Source organism: Rattus norvegicus, chromosome 7, assembly GCF_021556685.1.
Source record: "Rattus norvegicus strain SHRSP/BbbUtx chromosome 7, alternate assembly SHRSP_T2T, whole genome shotgun sequence".
NCBI lineage: Eukaryota > Metazoa > Chordata > Mammalia > Rodentia > Muridae > Rattus > Rattus norvegicus.
In genome coordinates, this window is record NC_141540.1 from 32,896,145 (window position 1) to 32,919,762 (window position 23,618).

Consider the following 23,618-nt stretch of genomic DNA (forward strand, 5'->3'; position numbering starts at 1 on the left):
GTCCACTATACAAGCCTGTACATCTAGTCCATAAGATGTCCACTATACAAGCCTGCACAATGGAGATTCAAACACTTCATGTGAGTATATAAACTGAACAACTATTTTATTTATCTAGCTTTTCTCTGCCCTAGTCCTACTGAATTGGAATGGTTGGAACAGAAGCCTAAGACTTGTAATTTGCTGGTCATCCTAACCAGGCTGCTGTGACCAGACTGTGGCGATCGCCCACAGCAGTGCTCTGATGAGGAGTGAGTGATCACGAGCTGAACTTACAACACAGCATTACCTTGGAGACACCGGTTGAAATGTTTGCTTGTAACTTGGGAAATAACTCCATTAAAGCCTCCTCAGAGAGTGGCCCTTTGCATCCACATAACGCCAGCCTCTGATAATAGACATCGGCCAGCAGCAAAACAGACGGCTCCGCTGGAAATGTTCTGCAACGAGATATTTACGAGAGTCACACTGCACCATATTGCTAAGTTTCTAAGAACTGTCCGCTGATGAGGGAAATATAAAATGCAGCAGGTGTAGGTTTTATAGAGAGAGTCATCATTTTATAGCTGAAGATGAGGTTGCCAAGTGAGTGATGTGCTTAGACACACAATATGCTAGCTAGAGGCAGAGGAGGGACTGGAATCGGATGCTGGAACCCCAATCCACTGCTGTGAGTGGCAGTGGCTTCCCAAGAGCACATCTGAAATTTGTCAAGTGTTTACTGCGTGCCAGGCACTGAGCTGGGGAGGGAAAGTTCAGCCCACATCACAACCCTCCACTGTGACAGCTACAGACCTTCCATATGCCAATTTTATTCACAGACAGGGTTTGAGAACCCAGCATATATATGCTAGTGGTTTTTCTAGACACTGGATAGAAAATAAACCAAAGACAGAGTTCTTATTCTCCTGAAACTCACGTTCTAGGACAAGGTAGTCGAGGTACACTAAAGAGTACTCAGTAGTGCAGTGATAAACGCTGGGGAGAAAAGCATTCAGGGGAGGGGGCATAGAGGCAGCAAGAGAGTAGATGGCAGGGACCAGTGGGTAAAGTGACACAGGACGGGCAGAGAATGCAGAAAAGAGGACATGAGGGTCTCTGAAGGAAAAGCATTACAGGCAGAGGAGTGAAGCCAAGGCTTTCTCTGATGCTTGTTCGCCTAACACTCTAATACATGCACACCTACAGGGACATTAGAGACCAGTGCAACTGGGGCCAAGTGAACAAGGAAATGTGGGTGATGTCAGGACTCAGCAGCAGGGGACTTGTAAGGACTTCAGACTTTATTCCAGTAAGAGGGTTACCAGAGGAGAGGACTTCCCAGCAATGCTAGCATTCAGGGCAGGAACTGTGCTGGGGGTGCCTCATGCACTGAATATTGTTTAGCGAGCCTTGGCCTCCATCTACTAGAAACCACAACCGGCTTCTCCATGATGAACCAGTGTTACTTCCAGGGTCAGCAGCTGGCCAAAATAACTGTACAGACCAGAAACACCGCGCTGGGCCATTTCACCAGCAAACAATAGACAGAACAGGGACGGTTCTTGGAAATGCTGGCCACCCACTGTGAGGCAAAACAGCAAGGCATAGAAGCATGGAAAGCTACCTCATTAAGGAGGTGGATGCCTAGTGTATGTGAAGCCTTTGGTTCCAGCCTCAGCAGCACAAAATAACTTTTTTTTAAGACCCTTTGGGCTGGACATGGGGATGCATACCCTTTAATCTTGTACTTAAGAGGCAGAGGAAGGTGGATCTCTCTGAGTTCAAGGCCAGCACAGTCTACAAAGTGAGTTTCAGGGCTGTACAACAACCCTATTTAAAAAAAAAAAAAAATCCGCTCACATTTTAACTTTGTAACTCCAAACCTAAAAAATTATGAAATATTTCTTTGCAAAGATGACTGTGTACTTAAAATACTTAGTCTGTCAAAAATTACTTATTTTAGTTGAAGACTCTAATAACCACTTAATTTTCCCATGTGACTGTATTCAGGTGTAAAGATTTCTGTTGTATCCAAGACTTCATACAAACAGGAGCTTTTTATATTTCCTCACTGTGAAGACAAATGGAAGCCGTTTACTTACAACACTAAGTGCTTCACCCGTTCCACAGGAACCAGATGAAGAAGTTCAGAAGACTCTTCCAAACTTAGTAGAGTATTTACAGCTTGACAAAGAACAAATAAATTTCCTAAGGACAGAAACCAGAAGAGCACGTTATTTCATTCTCAATAGTGAAACACTCATTTACCAACAGTCCCCTGACTTATAGAAGACTCATTTAAAGCCAATCTGTGCTTTCTAACACTGTATATGTCAAAGGAATAGACAAACGCAATAGAAACCAACAGGGGAAAGATTCTAGGTCAGATATTGTATCTTTCTTACAGTGAACACATATTCAGAAACAGAATAAAATCCACACCACTGTCTGAGGCAAGAAGCAAGCTGAGATTGAGCGCCTCTACTCCAAACCTAAAGTGTGTGAGCCCTGCTATGTGTACAGTTAACTTTCCAGTCACAATGTTAGAGCTGGGGTTTTCAGACTAGGGTTCCTAACCAGCAAAACAGATGTACACATATTTGAAAATCTGAAGCACCTTTTGATCCCAAGAATTTCGAGGAAGGGATAGTCTACCCTCTAGCATGATCCAGACTAGAATTTTCTGTTAACACACACACACACCCAAAGCCTAAAACATTTTCCTCTGTAGAGTGGCACTACTGAACACAATGCTCTGCAATGGCAGAAGTCTGTACTGAAACAGCCACCCCTAATCCAGTAGCCACTAGATACACATGGGCAAGTGTCTGAGCTATGAAAAACTTGCTGTGTAATATTCTACGGCACATTAGTACTTCTGTGGGTGAATAGTCACAGTGTACATGTGTTAGGCTAAAATAAGGCACCGAGAAAGACCGAATATCTACTTTTAAACTGTTAGACTCTGGGGAAGACATGCATATGTTGTGCCTACAGAAGGCAGGAAGGCTCCTAGTGAGGCAACTGTGGTGGTCTGAATGGGCCTCGGGTACCTGAACACTTGGTCCCAGCTGGAGGTGCTGTTTGGAGAAAGTTCTGGAGCTTTTAGGATACTGTGCTGTTGGAAATGATCTCCCAGCTTCCCTCTCAGGCTGCCTGCTGCCAACCCCCCGCCCCCCATTATGTATCGTTCTGGACTGTACACTAAGACAAACTCTTCATCATGGTGTCTCAGCACAGAAACAACAAGCAATTGGCCTAAGTGGTCACACTGAATAATAAACAGAAAGGTTCTCAGGCAGAGGGAACACAGGCGTCAGGGGGTGATTTTGTTCCGGGTGAGTAAATGAAGCAGCCTGAAGCAGAAGCTGTCCCTAAGGGTTAGGGAAGGCACAGGACATAGGACATAGTGGGGACTCAAAGGTCCCATGTTTTAAATCCTCCTAATACTTGACTTTGTGATCAGGTGACTTATGGGATACAAGTAGCACATGCCCCTGCCACACACACATTGTCATAAGGAGGTGCAGACGAGTACAGCGTTGGCACTGTTCTCTGGCACACCGAGAGAACAAGTGCTGCCTGACTGACCTTTCCCAAAGCTCCCTCTGTCAACAGCCAGGAAGAGTGACTCTATGAAGCAGGACACGAGCGATATCGTCTTCTCTTTGTCAAGTGGCCTGTTACGAAGTGCGAAGAAGAGGGACGTTTTCAAATTTCTATTTAATGGCTTAGTCACAGGATGGAAAAGAATGGGCAACACTTTCATTAAAACGCTAAACGTTCTTACCTGAGATGAGGTAATACCACAAGGGCTGCCCAAGACTGTGAAAGGGATGCGGCATCGTTATTTGGGGGTGACTGAACTATGGATGAGAGATGGTCTAAGACGGGAAACTGTCCTTTTCTTCTCTTCGACTCGGCCTTCCTCTGCTTTAAGTAGGATCTGAAGGTAAAAACGACAGGTATTTAACAAAGCGCAAGTCTGAAGGTGCATCTTGAAGGGAGGAGGAGCTGGGATGACAGATGGATGTAAATAAACAAACGCGAGTCATTACTGACTGCACAGTCCCTCTCTATTGAACTGACCTGTAGCCTAAGCCAAGGCCTCCCTAGCTCTAGGCCCTGCTGTGCACTGTACTGCTAGGCGTTTCTGAAGGACTGGAGCAAACCCACTTCCTCCACCCCTCATATCTCATTCATTTTAGACGGAGCTGAGCCCTGGGAAGCTGGAACTATTACACACACCAGGCTGGTCTTGAACTTGTGGCCATCCTCCTGGTTCTTGCCTTCTGACGGCTGTTGGTATTACCACTATAATCAACCACCTGTTTCCTTTTTACATGAACTTTACTATTTTCCAAATGAAGAATGATGTCACAGTTTTTTGTGGAAAAATGGACAAATGCCACTTTTGTTATGATTGACAGTTCGTCCACTTTATATGCAAACAGGTTTCTCAATGATGTTTTGCGTCTTACCGTTTGTCATTTGCTTGCGGGTATGTCTATATAGTTATAACTAGCCCTTTTCTATTCTTGTAAGCAAAGTCACAGAATGATAGGTAATATGCTTTATAACTCGTTCTCCACATCCAGTATGGATAATTTGTATAAGACATGTAGACTGTGAGAACTTTTGTTACTAAAATCAACAAAAAGTCACACTTCTTTTTTGTTTCGTACTTGTCAGGACACAGAATATTTAGAAATAATAAACAAGTAAGTTAACTATCAACACACTACTCACTAGTCAGCCTATCTTTTTTTTCTAGACAGGGTTTCTTTGAGTAGCCCTGGCTGTTCTAGAACTCACTCTGTACACCAGGCTGGCCTCGAACTCAGAGATCCCCTGCCTCTGCCTTCTGAGTGTTGGAATCAAAGGCACGTGCCACCATTGCCCAGCTAGTCATAGTGTCTTGAGTCTTTTTTTTACAATAAGCATGTTATGGCAATCTATAAAAATAAAATACTGAGATGATGTAGAAGAAAATGTCATATTTGTTCCATCGCTGTACTACCTGGCCTGGAGTCTTGAACTCAGATCTTGCAAGGCTCAATCCTTCCCACCACTACAGTTAAGTCCAAAGCCCCACTCCAGAAGGGACTGATCCTCTGTCCTGCCCTGCTCATGTGCTGAACTGCCTCACCAGGTCCCATCTTCTTCAGGATGGACAGGCACCTCTCACTCCCACCCCATTGCCTACAGAGGTGGATGGCGATGAGCATTTCACACCAATTCGCTCTTCCTGGTTCCTATGAGCAGAGAGCCGGGATGGTTCTGTAGTTTTAGAGACAGGGAGGGTCTCAGTGTGGATCCCAGGCTCACCTCAAACCATGGAAGAGTTAAGACAAAGGTGACCATTCACACAAATGGTCTCTGTGAAGGGTGGTAGAGGAACGTTTCTCAGGGAAAAGAGATGTGGAAGTTGTAGCACCAGCTTTTGAGTTAAAAGATCTAATTTGCTTATTTTACTAGGTACTTTTCTCAGAAGGATTACAGAACTGAGAGGTGTGACAGGGGCCTCATCAACCCCTTGGCTTTTCTGGGGGAAGCTGAGAATCAAGCAACTTCATTCCATGGCACAGGAGACATAGTTCTGGGGACACCTGCAAGAATATGCCTGCTGGAGCCTGGCTCTGGGTTGTAAATCAAGACAGAAGGCCAAGGAAATGACTCTCCACGAGTTACTCTTCCTCATCCGTTTCTCAAGAGCCGGGGAGCTCAGTTAAGGAAAACAGGACTCTGCTCAGGCATTTGACAGAAGCTACTTTCAGAGTAGGAGGTGTACACAGGGACTAAGGCAGCAAGGCCCCAGAATCTCCAGCTCATCCAATTCCCAACTAAATGGTGTGAGCTGTGGGGACAATAGCCCTCACCCCAAAGACCGCAGCCAAGGTCAAAGCTGAGACCTTAGCAGACTCTTGGAACCACGTACTTACCCTAGTGTCTCAAAGCAAAGCAAACCACAAGAACAGCTAGGTGTAGCCACTCCAGCAAGTACAAAATTAAGCATGAAAATAAATGGCAGGGGCCACTGGGACTGCTCAGAGAGTAAAGGCATGTGCTAAGCCCAGTGACCTGAGTTTGAGTCTCAGAACCCACTTAGTAGAAAGAAAGAAAGTACTCACACGAGCTGGCTCTGACCTCTGACGTGCCATGCGCCCACCCTTGCCCATGCTCACAAAAAGGAAAAGCAATTCGTGGCCCCGTTAAACATGTTTAATATAACATTATAAACAGAACGGACTCAGGGACACAGAAGTAGAGCATCTATCACGCCCAGGTGATTTCTGACGGAAGCACAAGGACAGCTTCATGGAGAACAGCTTTTCAACAAATGTGGCCAGAGCAGGCTAATAGGCTGTTGGCCTAAACCTCAAAGTTGATATAACAATGAATGCATAATGGGCTCCAGACTTCATATGATACGGAAGGAAGGAAAGAAGGAAGGAAGGAAGGGAGGAAGGGAGGAAGGGAGGAAGGGAGGGAGGGAGGGAGGAAGGGAGGAAGGGAGGGAGGAAGGGAGGAAGGGAGGAAGGGAGGAAGGGAGGAAGGGAGGGAGGAAGGGAGGAAGGGAGGAAGGGAGGGAGGGAGGAAGGGAGGGAGGGAGGGAGGAAGGGAGGAAGGGAGGAAGGGAGGAAGGGAGGGAGGGAGGGAGAGCAGGCAAACCAGCTACACAGTGTGATCCTACCTCAAACAAAACAAAACAAAACAAAAATCAATGAACACTTTTCAATGTTTGATCGAACTGTTGCTTCTGTCATGAGTTAACAAATTGCATTTGGTTCTCCACAGTCATAAATCATGCCTTCTCAAGTCACTACAATGTCTATTTACAGGAAGCGGGTGGAATTCTTCCTATTTATCATACACCCCAAACTCCACACTGGGATATTTACAGAGTTGAAAACACGAATGGTCACAATAGCTTACTTAATGTGCAATAGCCAAGAGGCAGGAATAACCTAAATGCTCTCGCATGTGTTAACCATTAAACAATGACATTCTTACCAGGGAATCCTCAGAAACAAAGAGGAATGAATGGGCTTACTTGGTCTAGCAACTTGAGTGAGTCTCTCTCAGAGAGACTGTTGTAGGCGTAAGGCCGACCAGCTGCGCAGGTAGAAGGCACACTGCACGGTCCTCAGGGACGTGCTCACAGACAATGGGAGGCTAGCTGGTGGGTGCGGGGCTAGGAACCGATGGAGTATGGCTACTAAAACCCGTGCAAGAGAACTGTGAACGTGAAGAGTAAGGGACAGGGGATGGGGGAGAAGAGAAACGATGCAAGTGTTTTTGAATTTTTAAAAACTGGAGGACAAAAATGTACAAGGATGAAGACCTCTGCGGAGGTGGTGGTGACAGCTCTGTGGAGAGATCACTTGCAGACCCTCAGACTCTGCGTACGAACAACAGTGGGGTAAACACACAGGTCTCAGGGAGCCTGTAAGTTGACACTACTCCTAATAGAGCAGCAAGATAATGCAAGACTTTACCAGGAGGGGAACGCATATACATAACCTCTCTATACATTTCTTGAAATTACATATCAATCTAAAATAATATTAAAAGGTTAAAGATTAATAATCAGTTCTAATCTTTATCACCATCTGGGATAAACAAAATTAATAGGTTTACGGCTCCACCCATCCCATACTTTTCCCTGTTTAATCCACAGGTTTGCAAACTGCAATCATACTAACACTCTGTGCAAAGCCACAACTTGAACCTTTCCCTCAACACTTTACCATGGACATCTTTCTAGTGAGATAGATAGATATAGATCGATCGATCAATCATCATTTGGGGTAGCACACCTGAACATTCAATTAGGAATCAATAGTTTTACTGTCACCACAGACAGCAGGTTTAGAACTTACCCCACGGTCTGCTGTGAGAAGACCAGAGGGTATCTTTCAATGGCCATGGAGCCGGCAGTGGGAGGAGCAGCTTTGTTCAGAATGAGCTTGGCTAAAATGGCCAGTGCTTCATCGCTGGCCACAGAGTCGTCCATCAAGAAGCAATTCTCAATGTATAAGAGAAAGCTCGGTAGAAACAGCTAAAGACAAAAAAAGGAAATTTACACGCATTAACAGAAGCATATTCCAGAACATCCAGGAACGAGACACTAAGAGTGCTGCGAAGGACCAGCATTAAAGTTCCTCGTGCAGACAATACGGCAACACTGGGACACTGGGACAGAAAATGGCTACAACCAAGATGGTAATGTCGGGTCTACTACCAATGCAGTGCAAGGAGGGAATGCACATCCCAGATACACTAAACCTTATGTCCTGCCATTTACCCTCCCGAACCTGTCAGAACTCCAACTCCGAGAGGGAGCATAAAGCAGGAGTGAGAGGGAGTACAGGGCCCAGGAACCAGGAGAGAACAAAGGGCCACCCCAGCAGAATGTCCATCTAATGGCTGAGAAAGAGAGCCCTAGACAGGAGGGACTTAAGGCAGCGAAGCAGAGCAGCTGATTTGCCTACAGTTTGCCGTCCGGGGTGTTCAGAATGCCACTGGGAGACAGAGTCACAGACAAGGGACCCAGCCTGTGTGAAAAGTGAGGCAACTGCTAATTCAAGGAAAGGTAGGCAGACATAAAAAAGGACATGCAACTCTAAAATTCTTCTCGCTTATAAAACATAAGTGGTAGATATGGATTCAATCAAACCGTAAGATAGAACTCTCCTGAAAAGGTGTGCAGGATGATGGAACTAACATTAATCTGCCTGAGAAGGGAGTTCACTGATAAGGCCCAAACTAGCTTACCACAGAAAGGATGCATTAGGTGAGTTCAGAGTAATACTGAGGAAAATAAGATAAAGACTACTGGTGGCTACTGCTGGTAACAAGGGGAAACAAAGCATTTGTCTTTTAGCCTTGCCTGACTGCTTTAAACCAACATGCACACACACATACACATACACCACACGCAGATACACACACCGCACACAGACACACACACATACACACACACACAGACACACACACACTTACTCGTTCACATCAAACGTGCACACACATACATACACCACACACAGACACACAGACACAGACACAGACACACACACACACACATCAAACGTACACATGCAGAGGTCTTTTAGTTTTTCTGATATAAGCAAGGTCTTGGATGTCTTCACTAAGCTTGAACACCTGATCCTTCTGTCTTCATTTCCCAAGTATTGGAATTATAAGCATATACCACCACATCTGGGTAAGATTTATGTTTTATTTATTTATGTGTGTGTATGTGTGCACACATGCGTGTGTGGTGGTGGTAAGATGGGATCTCATGCAGCACAGGCTGGTCTAAGTTCTTTGGACTGACTTTTCAATGTTACCAAATGGTTTTCTAAATAATTTAATTACTGCTAAAACACAGTGGCTCGTGGCTATCATTAGGGTGTGTGTACATAAGTCTGTGTGCATATGTGCTCTGAGAGAGTCTCACTGTAACACCGTCTAGCTTGGCCCATTATATAGTCCAGGCTGGCCTTCAGCTCACAATAATCCACTTGCCCCAGCCTCTGAAGTGCTGTGAGTCCAAGCTTGCATCACTCCTGGCTCCAGGATCTTTTGGTGTGGTGGTTTTGGAACAGGGTCTGAGCAGCCTGGCCCAGCCTTCACCATCCTGTCAAGTCCTGCCTTGAACTCATCTTCCTGCCTCTACCTTCCAAGTGCTAGCATTAGAGTCTGCACTGCACAGACAAGTCATCTGAAATGACTTAGTATATAGAGTATTTCTTTATTGACTGCATAGAATTTCTTTAAAATTATATTTTGTTCAGAGCAAGCACTGAACAAAATGAATCTGTTCCTCTCAAAAGGCAGCCAGCCACAAAAACAAAAACACCACAGGATTTCAAATTTGATTATTTCACAACATATTTAAAAAGTACCTTAAAATTCGTATTTTGCTTACCTGCTCAAACTGCTTCATAGCAAACATGACTTCAGAAAAATCCAAAATCAAACGTCTCTCAAATTTGCTTTCAAAGACCTGAGAAGCAGCATAGATCAAAAGTATCTGTAAGTACACACAGCGGTTCTCTCCTCACCCCAGGGTAACTACGGCAAGGGCAGCAGGCACAGCACATGCCGATCAGTATTCTATCCAAAGGCTCAGCAGGCTCTGAGGGAATTCAGATGCAGAGCAGTATCTCAGTGACCAAGACACGCCCTCAAGGCTCCTCAAGGCTCCTTCCCAGTTACAGGCAGTCACAACAGGAAAAGCAGAAGGTTTCATATGAACTCATCTTTCTATTTTTCAGTCCCATCCAACCTGCTTTCCAAACCCACTAGACTGCAAACAGCTTAGCATGACTCTGCTCAGAATTCTTCCAGGCCTTCCCTATTTACAGGATATAGCTGAACTTTTCAAAGCCAAGAGAGCTCTTCTTTATGGTCTCAACCCTTTCCCAATGTCCCTGTACTCAGACTACATGCATTTGTGAAAACAAGCCAGTCATTAATGTTCCTTCTCTGGGTGTTTTCTTTTTCCTCCATTGGCAAACTGTTAAAAATTTTTAAAAGACTACTCCAAGTATGTGACCTTTTGAAAAGCTTTGTCTAGTAAGTAGAATTAACAATTAAAATTCAATAGACACCATATTGTAAGCACTCATTCTCAGGCTCCCTAACCCCTAGTCAGAATGGAAGGATCTTGCCTACCCTGGAATGCGCAGCCCACACACCCACTGCACAGTGGCCTATGGGTGCTTCCTAATGTTTGCTTTGGGGCTTCCCTGCTATTGTGCCATTGTGTTTGTTTACATGAAGCCACAGCTCCCAGCTCCTCTTGGGGGCAGAGCCATTGTCATGCTCCTTCTGTATACAGGGCAGGCATACAATGCTGAATACATTATTAGCTATGCAAGTAAGAGCTGCTAGAGTGAATTACCTTTTCTATGGTTTCTTCGATGAGGGCCTCTGGCAAGGAAACATTTTCAACCAGGAGCAAGGCAGAAACTACATCCAAGAGAGTCTTCCGGCAAGATGTGGAAAGATGGGCTGTCTGTAATGCTTCCAACAATACCTGTAACAACAGAAGAAAACACAGGCGCACATAGCAATCTACACCCGACCCTCAGAGCTGGGGGTCCCCAGTCCTTTGCACATGTGTACAACACAGAGCTACGCCCCAGCCCCAGCTTTTAACAAGCTGTCAGGCACATCAGACTTGGGAACTCACCCCACAAATGTCAGCAGGCTGTGCTACTTTAGACCCACTTCCGTGTTTCACGACAATCAGGAATGTTTCCAGCAAGCGCCTCATCTGGTCAGAGTTTTCAGAGCAGTTTGCTTTTGTCACTTTGTTGTGCAGCTCCAAGAGTGACTCCTTCAAATCAAGAATGTAATGGAGAAAATAACTATGAGACCCCAAATCCATTTGCTCATGCACTAAGGGAATCTTCTGTGACAGCTCCTCTCCTCACACTGTTGTGCTTTACAAAAAGGACGATGTTTCGAACACCACTAGACGGTGGCGGCTAGTATTTACAGAGCACCCCATCCTGTGCTCTTTGCAAGTATTTACACATTCTCACAGCCTCCTTGACATAGGTAACATCCGCCCCATTTTACATGTGAAAATAGCACGCAACCTGCGCTCTAAATAACTTTTCTGAGTCACACCAGCAGTGGGAACAAGATGCCAACAGGAACTCTGGCAATTCTCACAGCTACTAAGCTCCACTGACGTCAAAAGACGAGAGGGGGAGGAAGAAGAATGATGTAATCGATGTATAGGGAGAAGCATAGGAAATGCATAGGGAACAATGAGGAAACACAACGCCCAACAAGAGTGCAGCTCTGCTCAGAGCAGCAACAGAGTCAGGGATGAGGACTGCCCTGCTACACACCCATCTTAACAGTTAGAACTTACCTGCAAACAGTCAAAAAACACACCCAAGTGTTCCTTATGGATATACACTACAGTGGATTTGGCCATGTTTTTTAGGGTTTCTCCAACTAAGATCCATGGAAGTTGGGTTTCTGTTTCCGTAACTGGTCCTAGCTTCTGCAAAATGAGCTTCAGTGCCTATGGGAATGCAAGAGACTGCAATTAACAGTTTTTTGAATATATTTTTTTTTAAAAGAAAGTATTAAGCTGTGTTTTATCACTCTGATTTTATTAAAAAATTTGGCATGGAATAATCAAGGGTTTGGCAGCTTTTTCTGTTAACTCTGTAACCCAGGCTGGGCTTAAACTTACAGTCCATCTGCCTCAACACGTGGGGTGCTGGGATTACAGGATTACAGGTGAGTACTAACCATACTGCCCAGCCTTAGAATGGGGAGTTTATCACAGAACAGCCTCTCACTCCCCATCTACCCATGACCATTAGTCAAGTGCTGTGAAAGCCTCCAAGCACTCAGGATCAAGACGACAGAAGTGATTCTGTAAGTGGAAATACCCAAAAGCTGCATCAAGAAGCACATTATTAACCCAACCCTCCCCGGCGTGTGCTCCCTGTGCGTCCCAGGCTGCCCTCCTCGCTTGATTCCCTTCCCCCCCAGCCTCCACGTCCTGCTCCCTACTCCTTACCTGGCCTGTGCAGGAATGAAACATATTTCTGACTCCTTTGCACATTTCAAAGAGCAGCTGTCCAACTCCTTCCACTTTTTCTGGATGTTCGTTAAGATCAAGGAACATTAAATTGAAAAGTGCATTTTTATCAGAGACCTACAGTGAGAAATGGAAGACTGCATTTACAATACAAGTATATCTAACTAAGAAGCTACCTTGTTTTATATATTCATATTTATTTACTTATTTTATATTCATATTTAAATGGACTTGGGAAGTTTCTGAAAGGCGCAGATGTAATAACTTCAAACTGCTAGCGTCTGATACTTGCCTTGCAACTGTCACACGAGGGTGATAAATTAACTGGTGTGGTAGGAAGGCATGTGCTAAGAAAAACAGCACAAGGCAACACTCTATTTTTAAAATAAACCAAATATTCACATTTTATGAACATTTTATGAATACTGGTTTAATTTATCACCCAAACCTAAATTCACTGGGAAAAATCCAGACAAACATGAGTGGTACAATGCTATTGTTCCCTTGCAAGAAATCATTCCAGAATCCCCTTCACTTGGCAAAGGGCACTTTATATTATGTTCACTGAAAGTTATAAACCTATGTAACAGAATGATCCAAATGATAGCTCACTAACACCGAACAAAGACTAAACCTTACGGCAACATGAGCTGAGAGTAATAACCAGCTTCTGCTTGTCTGTTTAATAAAATCACTTTGTAATCACATTTAAAAACCATCTACTCTAGCCATCCAACTCCTGACAGTTTACTACCAATAAGCACAGAAAGCAGCACACTAACCTTTCTCATCAAGAAAGTAAAACTTTCAGCAGCAAAATTTCTTATATGCAGTTTTTTATGAGCCAAGAGGGTGCTATACAGGCTGTAAGAGGAGAAAAACAGGGCGGGTCAGTCAACAGCATCAGCTCAGTACATACATGCTCCGGGTCAGCAATCTGGTCACCAGCGCTAGGTACGCACGTGATTACAGAGACACTCAAACGTCAGACAGAAGGTGGGGGCCAGGGGCAATGAGCTAAGTGGCATTGGTCCTCACAGAAGACTCCATGAAATGGTCAAAACCACAGTGAATTCTGAAAGGCAGCATGAATTCAGCTGTGAGCTGAACAGCTTATCATTAGGAAAAGTGAAGGCAGGGTGAGTGGAAATAATCAATCACAGTCAGGGGCTAGTAAGGAGGCGAGAGGCACACCTCAGAGGAGGGGTGAGATGGCCAGGGAGGGTGAGAAATGACGGCTAACGCGCAGTTCTGAACCCCACCCAGGCACAGGCGTGTGGGCAGCCGTTTGCATTTCTCCAAGTACTTCCTCGACACTGCTTCATTTAGCCGGCACAGCTCTATGAGCTGGATGCGACTGCTACCTTCAGTATTTAGATAATGAGCCCGGGGCAGGGCTAACCGACCTGTTCATTGTCATATACCACACAACTATAACTAATTATATAACCGCAAGGTCAGTCTGCTTAACGATAGAAAACATGGAATATGCTGTCCTCTTTCTGTCATATTCCAGCAGCTAACAGCACCTTAATAACAGCAGGTGTGAATAAACAGTGGCTGAATGTCATATTTTCTGTAAGATTAATTTGGCAGCAACATACAAGATAAAGAAAGAGAGGCTAATGATCTGGTTATAAAGCTAGTCAAGTAACGGAAGCGTGGGCAAGCATCAAGGCATGGAAGAGGCAGGTATTAGAGAGAAATGGAAAGACTCAACCCAGAAGGTATTTCAGGAGTGCCTGCCTTGGAGCTGGAGGCCTTCAGTGATCCAAGACCCCTATGCTCTGTCCTGTTCTCCACCCTAACAAACACAGAACAAGGACTTCTGTGCTCTATTTGTGACTGTACCAAGTGAGTTAAAGCAGACAGAGTCACTACGCATTCCCTGAGCTTTGTAAAAGACAGGAGAATCTGTAATACTGGGTAACTAGACCAAAGATGCCTCCAAGGAGCCAAGAGGAGATCGCTGGCATTGCTGTCCGCTCAACACCCACACCTTCTATTGAGATGCACAGGAGAAATAACTGGAAAACCCGATAAAGAGTCCGATTTAGTCTGCCTGATTTAAACAGGTAGGAATCTTTTCTTTTATTTAAGCAAAAAGCCACTGGAAATCCGCTCTCCTTCCACATCCCTGTGCATTTAAAAAATGGTATCTCTTTTTGCTGAGCACACAGATACATGGTGAATACACACACACACACACACACACACACACACACACACACACACACACACACACACACACACACACAGAGAGAGCTGGACAAGCACCAGCATTTTCAACAGTTTTCGGTTTGCTTTAACAGTTCAGGGGTATGCAGAAGACAGGATTATATTACAAATAAGACAAAATAAAACACAGCAGCCAGAGGTCCAGAATCCAAAAATATCATGGCTAATAAGTGAGAGGGGAGTAATATGATGAACTCTGAGTCAAGTTTGAATGGGTGGGTATAATTTTAAGAGTTAAGAAAGAGGGCTGGAGAGATGGCTCAGTGGTTAAGAGCACTGACTGCTCTTCTAGAGGTCCTGAGTTCAATTCCCAGCAACCACATGGTGACTCACAACCATCAGTAATAGGGTCCAATGCCCTCTTCTGGTGTGTCTGAAGACAGCAACAGTGTACTCACATATATAAAACAAACACATCTTTTAAAAAAAAGAGTTGAGGAAGAGAGAAAGTAGGTACGAATTTAAGATATACACAGATTAAAATGTAGATCACTGTGACTGGCACATGAACTTGTATAAGGAACTAACTAGGCAGTGTACTGGAAAGGTATTCTTTCAGGGAGGGGCCAGGGCAAAGGAAGAAGGCAAACCAAAGCAGTGCGGAAGAAAGGGGCACCTGTATATCTTGGAAATGTCCTTCACCATCAGTCTCCACAGGTACTTGTAAAGATACGAGAGCGAGGTGAAAGCCCATTCTAACAGTTCTGTGTCCTGAGTCTCCAGGATGGACGTGATTGTCAGGAAGAAGTCTTCAAAGTGGGGATAGAAATCAGTCTGCAGATCTCGTGCCAACTGAACTACTAAACTGGATTGAAAAAGAAGCAACCAATTAAAAAGAAAAGCTGTTAATAATACAGATAACCTATGACTGTTTCATGAATTAAAACAAAGGACTTCTAAGTCAAGCCTCTGTTGTTGCTGTCTTAGTTTGTGAAACAGGATATCTTGCTGTCCAACCCAGGCTGGACCAGGTCCCCCTGCTTCCACCACCCGAGAGCAGGGATTATAGAGTGTGCCATCATCCACAGCTCAAATCTGAAGAGATAGAGAATTCTTCAGATCCTAACAGCTGAGCACAGAAAGTGAATCACAGTTACGGCAGAACTTGGGGCCACCCATCGCTGGTTTCCAAGAAGCATACAGCTCTTGTAGGAGTACAGAGAAGGTGAAATGTACCCCCAGACACTGCTTTACAGCAACACGTTTTCTGATACAGTAAACTAACGGGGAAGGCAGATTTATCCTGCTTCTAAATCATAAACAGTAATTTAAGGCCAGTGATGAAACATGATTTTCCTTGAAACTAAGAAAACACATCGAGCCTGCATTTGAGATGGCACTTACTCCAAAAGAGGTTGGTAGGCAAAACTGTTCCTAATCTGCAGGTGAGTCTTCAAGCTCTGAACAATTTCATTTTGATGATAGACCAACTGGTTGAAAGACTGACATTTGTCAATGACTTCTTTATAAAATTTTCCTGGATTAACAAAAGGAAAGAGGAAGGCAAAAAGGATTATGTTCTGTTTCTCCATCGGATCACTAATTGTTGAGAACATAAAACTTGCAAATTATGGGAGGATGAAGTACAAAGAGGCAGACGATACCGAAATGCTCTGTGAGGTTCAGCTCTCTCCACTTCAGCAGAGCCTCGAAGAAGTAAGTTTCCACGTCCTGCCAAGAACAAGGCGGCCATTAGTGAGGCAACTCCAGGACAACTGACCAAGCTGCAGAGCACAGACCACAGCCAGTATCTTAGGACAAGAACCAAGGGTTTAAAAACTCCTTTTTGTGTTTTTGAGAACCAACCCCATCAAGCCACGGGAAGTCTGCCAGCGGCAGGTGAATTACAAAAACAAGCCTCACTGCTTTGGTTGCAGCAAATAACTGTGTAAAGCCCATGTAATAAGCACAGGCAAAACTGCCCACACACAAAACTATGTAAGACCCTTTAGTCTTCCACTCTGCCTTCAGACATGTAGACTGCGACAACCCTACAGGGAGGAAATCTGGTACTTCAGTTAGACAAAGAATTAATATATCCTTCCACCAGCAATTTTACTTTTTAAGCTATTACTTATAAAACTTACACATATAAAGGTTTATTATACTGAGAGGAAATCAAAACAGACTGAAAATCCAACAGTATGGCAAGCGTTGTACAACTTATGTGGCCTATACATATGGAAGTGTACTATGTGGCAATTAAAAATTACACAAGGAGCCGGATGGTATTGGCTCATGCCTTTCATCCCCAGCACTCAAGAGGCAGGGCAGGCACATATCTGAGTTTGAGGCCAGTCTGTTCTGAGAGTAAGTTCCAGGACAGCCAGGGCTACACAAAGAAACCCTGTCTCAACCTTCCCTCCCCCACAAATTATATCAGTGTTGAGGATATAGCACAGTGGTAGACAGCACCCCTAGCATGCATGAGGCCCTAAAAATCCAATCAATAATTTCCAGCAACAGAAATTTAAAACACCCTCTTACCTCATCATAGCTTGCGGTTCTGTCAATACGGTGAATAATATCAATGTTCACATTGCCCAGCCTTTCAGCAAATGTAAGAAACTGCAGAGAAAAGCACAGTTAGGACACGTTAGCATTCAATGTTTGTCATGCTCGATCTCGGCTGGAGTACACTACACCATATTCACACCAGATTCTGAGCACAGAATGTTTAGAGTTTTAGTGATCCACCTCTGGACCATCACCACAAATAACAGTACGCTTAGCCCATCATTTCAGACGTGTGGTTTCCATTGATCATAAGATGTGTAATTTTTTTTTTAAAATAAGAACAAATGTTACTTATGAAACACAAAAGGTAAATGTAAGAACAATAAAGAAATGCACTGTTACTACCTAAAGTTAATAAATACGTCTACATTTCTGCATAATTTACTTCATCTTGGTGTGTATTTTTTGTTTTTTTTAACTTAAGTATCCAGGTTGGCTATGTAGCCAAGGTTGACCTTAAAAATTTAAGTTCAGGTCCTCTTGCCTCTACTTTCCCAGGTCTGGGGTTAACAGGCACTAGCCATCACACCTGATTTTGTTATTATTGCTGTTGTTATTTTTAATGAGGTGTAAGTGGCTGGGGATCCAACGTAGGGCTTCCCGAATGTTGATGAAACACTCTACCAACCGTTCTACCTCCTACATTATGTTTTATCAAATACAATATCCACACAGGCTGTGGAACCTGGACGAACGCTGACAAGCGGATGCTGCATCTTTCACGTTTCATACCACACCAAAATCGCAGGGATCTCGCTAAGTTGTGGACACAAGTGTGTGTGTGTGTGTGTGTGTGTGTGTGTGTGTGTATACACATATACATACATACATACACCTATATATGTGTATATATGTATAAAACTCAGACAGACTCGGTTACAAAAGGACTTGGAAACACATTATTAAGTACTACAGTGGCCAGCAGAAGTCATTCGCCAGTTGCCGGCTCGTCCCAGTCACCTCAGTTCAGTCTTAGAAAGTAAGAAGTGGAGACTTGGTTGCCTGGGCCAATCAATTTGAGTGATTGCCCAGACAGGCCAGGTCTCATTGTTAAAAGGTGGAATCTGTATTTCAAGCTTCCTAACTTCCCTGCGAACTAATGTTTATTATACTGGCATCGTCTCCCATTTAGGCCGGAGCCCCGGGCAAGTGACTCCGGCTTTGCCCCGACTCTGCAGGCCCAGGAGTTACTCTATCAGCTAGTCAAGCAGAGGTAGGACGAACCGCGGCTCCCGGCCCAAACTCCCGCGCTCACCCGGTATGTGTTCTCGGTCTTGTGGGAAACTGGCTTTGGCTTCATGACTGCGGCGGGACAGCGGCCCGCGAGGGTCTCAGGGAAGCAGGAAGGGATCCGCGGGCAGTACGGAGGAAAAAGCGGCTCACACGCGGTACTCTCCGATGCTCGGTTGTCTGCTTTTTCTCACGTGTAGCTAGTGCTGCTGGGCGCCGCCATGTTGAAAAGCCAGGATGTGTGGGTCACATGGGCGGAAAAGGCAGACCGAGCATGCGCGCTCTTCCTGGTTGCCAGTCGGTCCTGCAGTTTGTGCAGGCGTGGTTTTCGCTTTGTGAGAAGTTGGCCAACACACAAAGAAGTCAAGATATTTTTTTATGGACGTTTTGCTTTATTTTGGGCATTTTTTTTGGTCATATTGGTCGTTTGCTTGTTGGTTTAGATTTTCGTTTTTGTAGATTTTTTTTTAAGGGAGAAGAACGTACAGTTGAGTGGGTTGGAAGAATCTGAGAGGAGTTGGGAGAGGGAAAACACGTTCAAAATATATTGTATGAAAATTTTTAATAAAAAAGGGTAAACGGGTTTTATTATAGAAAGAAAGCATAACAGTCGTCAGCTAATATTAACTGCTGCTCGACACATAACCTGCCCTGTCAGAAACTGTTTCCCACCCATAATTTACAGTAATGGTTATAAACTCAAAATGTTAATATATATAATAATATATATAGTGTGTGATGTACAGTTTTTAAGACATTTAATAACGTCTCCATTTAATATTTGATCAATTATTTCCTGAGAGTCTACTATGGGATACGAAAAGAAATATTTAAAGTGCTCATATCTTAGAATGTCAAGATAAGCTGTAAGTAAAAAGGAGGGTGCATTGTCACATAGACTTGGGGTATGTACAAGGTGATCTGGGCTTGTGTTTGCAGGAAGTTGGAGAGATGAAAACATTGTGATTGTTGGCATATACTGTTGGATATTTCTATCCACCAAATACTATATTTGTAATAAATTCTGAGAGGCCTTATATTGCAGAGATCCAATGGCTATGTATATATGGCTCAGTGATATATGAGGTTACATAGGATCAGAAGGATGTCTGCCGCAAGGTGCATAGTCACAGAGCTATAACATCTGCACAAACATTGCACATAACAACATTCGAGCAGAAACCCAACAGAAAAGAGAGAGTACGAGCCATGGAGTTATTTGCATAAATATTCAAGGGCAAAGTCCTTGAGATAAGCTTTAGTCAGAGCCCCTTGTGGGTAGAATACAGTGAATCAAGCCGTTCTTACTCCCATTTATTACCCTTCCTGTCGTAATCCATTTTAATCCATGGGAGTACCAGGTATTTCTTTAAAGCATCGAACAATTCCCCTCACTTTTGACCTGGGTTTGATTGGCCGATCCATCAACATTTTATGTAAGAAATAGATTTTCTTTCTACACGAGTTTGTTTGTTTTTTGAGACAAGATTTTCTATATAGCCTTGGTCATCCTGGATTTGTAGACCGGGCAGTTTTCAAACTCATAGAAATCCCCCTGCCTCTGCTATTCAGTGCTAGGATCAAACGTGTGCACCACCAACCACCAGTCACCTTCTTTCCTCGTGATTGTGTTAGGGAGTAGGGTGTAAAACTGCCCTGATTATATACAAATCCAATAATTCAAAGGGAAATAATATTAGTAAGATTCCTTGTTCATAAAAAACTTTTAGCTTCTCAAATAGTTAAGTATCCATTGCCTCCGCCGGTCTTTATGTCAGCCCTTTGAGGTAAGCAGAAAGATATAATTTCCATAATATCATACAGAAAGAAATGAAATAGTCCCAGTGAAAGTAAGCAATTTTGCCAAAGTCATATGCTTTTGCTTGCTGATGCCAGAGTTTCTTACTCAGACTTCAAAGGCCCTGGCACAATGCTCATCTTCCCAAGTGATAAACAGTTGGCACGATGTAGCTCTTACAATGCCCCAGGCACTGTTCTAAGTGTTTTTATATAATGACTCATTTTTACTTTTCCTACCAAGTGGTTCTATTATTATCTCCATTTACCAATGGGAAAGCTAAGAGACGGACAGACTGGGTAACTTGGCAAAGACTGGCTAATCCCATGGGGAAGCCAGAGTTCCTGACCGTTGTAGGAATGTTCAGAATCTGTCCACACACTACATACACTACTAGAGGGTTTGGAAAAAAGTTTTGTGATTCGGGCGATTTAAGAGCATAGCTCAAGAGTCTTTGAGATCAAGTCCAGAGATCCGCTTACTCCTGAGATTGTTGAAAGCCCTTCCTTTGATGTCTAAAGCCACTTGGCCTTATTATCCACTTAATGGGACAGGGAGATGTAATTAAATTTTGGTCCTTAAACTATTTATCTGGGTGGGGTGGAAGAAACAAGGCCGTACAGTCATCATTCTCACTGTTTAGCTTGAATTCATTAAGAATATGGAGTAATAAAATATGCGTGTGTGGTTTTCACCTGGTTTGCCTGTATTGGGTTACACAATCTCTATTATTCATTTTCTTTTTGAATCCCCACCCCTATTTGTTTATTCTCAATTCATGAAGTTACAACTACAACAGTGCTGTCCTGTCTCTCCAGGGTTCCATACACGGCTTAGATCATTGTGTGTGTGTGTGTGTGTGTGTGTGTGTGTGTGTGTGTGTGTGTCTGTCGGTCTGTCTGTCTGTGTCTATGTCTCTGTGTGTATACTTGTACATGTACTATGTGTGTGTGTCTGTCTGTCTGTGTGTCTCTGTGTATGCCTTCTTGCGTTTGTGTTTGTGTGTCTCTGTGTGTATGTGTCCAATTCGTTCAGTGAAAGTTGTTCCTAGAACTTGTTAGTTGAATTATCAGGAAACAAGGCTGTTTCTACTTGGAGGCTAATATAGTTGGTTATAAAATTGAGATTGCTGGTAGCCATCTTTTATTTTACAGGGACAACCAGCAAGAGAATGAGTGGATGATTACAGATGAATGTAGTACCCAAAGAGGAACAAATCAAGTTCCAGATCTTCAGCACCTAGCTTTTTCTGATCTGCCTATGGACTCTTCAGTAATGGACGCCAATATGTTCAGACAAGTCTGAGCTGGGCTTCTATCACATGCAGCCTAGATGAATTATTTCCAATTAATTAATTGTTCTAATCAATATAGGCATCATTTATATACTATTTACTTATTTACTTATTTACTTATTTACTTATTTACTTATTTACTTATTTACTTATTTACTTATTTACTTATTTACTTATTTACTTATTTACTTATTTACTTATTTACTTATTTACTTATTTACTTATTTATTTATTTATTTATTTATTTATTTATTTATTTATTTATTTATTTATCATATACATCTGCAGGCCAGAAGAGAGCATCAGATCCCCTTATAGATGGTTGTGAGGCACCATGTGGTTGCTGGAATTGAACACAAGACTTATGGGAGAGCAACCAGTGTTCTTAACTGCTGAGCCATCTCACCAGTATATATATCATATATTCCTAAAGAGATAGAATCATTGCTATGACTTAAAAAGACAGAAAGGTTTCCATCAGTTCACACATGATAAAAGTTTTTGGACAAGTGAATAACCAGGTAGGCTGTCCTTTAACTCAAAGTCCAAATTAATGAAGAGGCAACCATTTTTCAACATGTGCTTCTGGAGACACCGGAAAGGCAGTCACGTGTAGACAGGCATAAGGATCGAGTGAATCAGGCACAGGTATGGTTCTGCCTGCTCACGTTCCACCAGCTAGAATTCAGTCTCACTTGGTTCCGCTTTTACAAGTGAGTCTGAAAAGGGCAGTACAACTGTGTGCTCAGAAAGACAGGACAGGCTCTGGTGACCAAGGAGACAGCCATCTGGGTCATCTGTGTTAAGCCCAAGCAAACTCTTAATTTTTTTGCTGGTTGAATTTTGTCATTTCTAAATAAACAATAGCCATGATAGTTCTTTTGTGGAGTCATTGTAAGGACCAGGTACATAGCAACTCTTAGTAACAGGATGCATCCTTCAAAATACGTCATTAAGTTTCTTTGTTACTATGCAAGTGTCGGGTTGGGGATTTAGCTCAGTGGTAGAGAGCTTGCCTAGCAAGCGCAAGGCCCTGAGTTCGGTCCCCAGCTCCGAAAAAAAGAAAAAAAAAAAAAAGAATGGGATACTATGCAAGTGTCATAGAGTAAACTTACATAAGCCTGGGTCACCTATACATGACAACTATTGGTCAGCCACTTGACTTGGCTTTTTTAATGGATTTTAAGCTTCTTATTGCATTCTGATTTATTTTATGTGCTTATGAATGCTCGTGTGCCACCTTGCACAACACTTACTGGAGTTGGTTTTTGCCTTCCGCCATCTGCGTCCCAGAGATGGAACTCAGGTTACCTTGCCAGCAGGTATCTTCCTCTGCTAAGCCATCTTGCTGGCCCTCGACACAGCTTCTTGATGCAGCAACCATGAGATATACAAAGCTGTGGTATGAAAGAGGTCGCCCCCCCCCCCGACTAACAAAGCAGGTGGTGTCCTGGTACGTTACTTATGTCTTAATTAGCTTATTTTAGTAAGTAGAACCTCATTTTACAAGGATACATGTACAGTCTAAAATAATGATTCAAAATATTATAGTAAATACATGAGTTAGGTGTAACTTCGTGGTGGGACTTTTGCCTTGAATATATGAGACCTTGGACTCAACACCCAGGCAGAAAAACAAACCAAAGCAAAAAATATACTGTAAATCCGTGAAGCAGTAATGTAGACCTTTATTACCACCATTGATTGCTATATGCCATACACATGCATGTGTGCTATGCTTTTATACATCTGGAAGTGTGGTAGGCTCGTTTACACCAACATCCCCATAAACACACAAGGGATATCTACAACATTACGACTATTACAATGTCTGTTACGATACAGGACGTTTTTCAACTCCGTTGTAATCTTATGAGATCACCATCATACATACGGTCAGTGTGTATGGAAACACTGCTATGTGGCATGTGCATGCATCGTGAAGACCTAGAATGTTGCCTGATATACAGTAAACATCT

General features: G+C 43.3%; 1 protein-coding gene across 1 annotated transcript in view; it reads right to left on the reverse strand.

The window, feature by feature from the left end:
- Utp20 (UTP20 small subunit processome component) overlaps positions 1–18,780 on the reverse strand; it is an 80,986-nt gene extending 62,206 nt beyond the window's left edge. The window contains exons 1-16 of the mRNA NM_001434545.1: positions 18,573–18,780; positions 17,288–17,368; positions 16,405–16,471; positions 16,145–16,277; positions 15,417–15,605; positions 13,345–13,426; positions 12,542–12,679; positions 11,879–12,034; positions 11,186–11,332; positions 10,895–11,029; positions 9,917–9,994; positions 7,866–8,044; positions 3,773–3,928; positions 3,574–3,662; positions 2,085–2,190; positions 290–440 (exon numbers count right to left, since the gene is read on the reverse strand). Coding sequence (NP_001421474.1) covers positions 290–440; positions 2,085–2,190; positions 3,574–3,662; positions 3,773–3,928; positions 7,866–8,044; positions 9,917–9,994; positions 10,895–11,029; positions 11,186–11,332; positions 11,879–12,034; positions 12,542–12,679; positions 13,345–13,426; positions 15,417–15,605; positions 16,145–16,277; positions 16,405–16,471; positions 17,288–17,368; positions 18,573–18,617 — 1,932 coding nt within the window. The 5' untranslated portion in view covers positions 18,618–18,780. The remainder of the gene's footprint in view (positions 1–289; positions 441–2,084; positions 2,191–3,573; positions 3,663–3,772; positions 3,929–7,865; positions 8,045–9,916; positions 9,995–10,894; positions 11,030–11,185; positions 11,333–11,878; positions 12,035–12,541; positions 12,680–13,344; positions 13,427–15,416; positions 15,606–16,144; positions 16,278–16,404; positions 16,472–17,287; positions 17,369–18,572) is intronic.
- Positions 18,781–23,618: the final 4,838 nt, after the last annotated feature.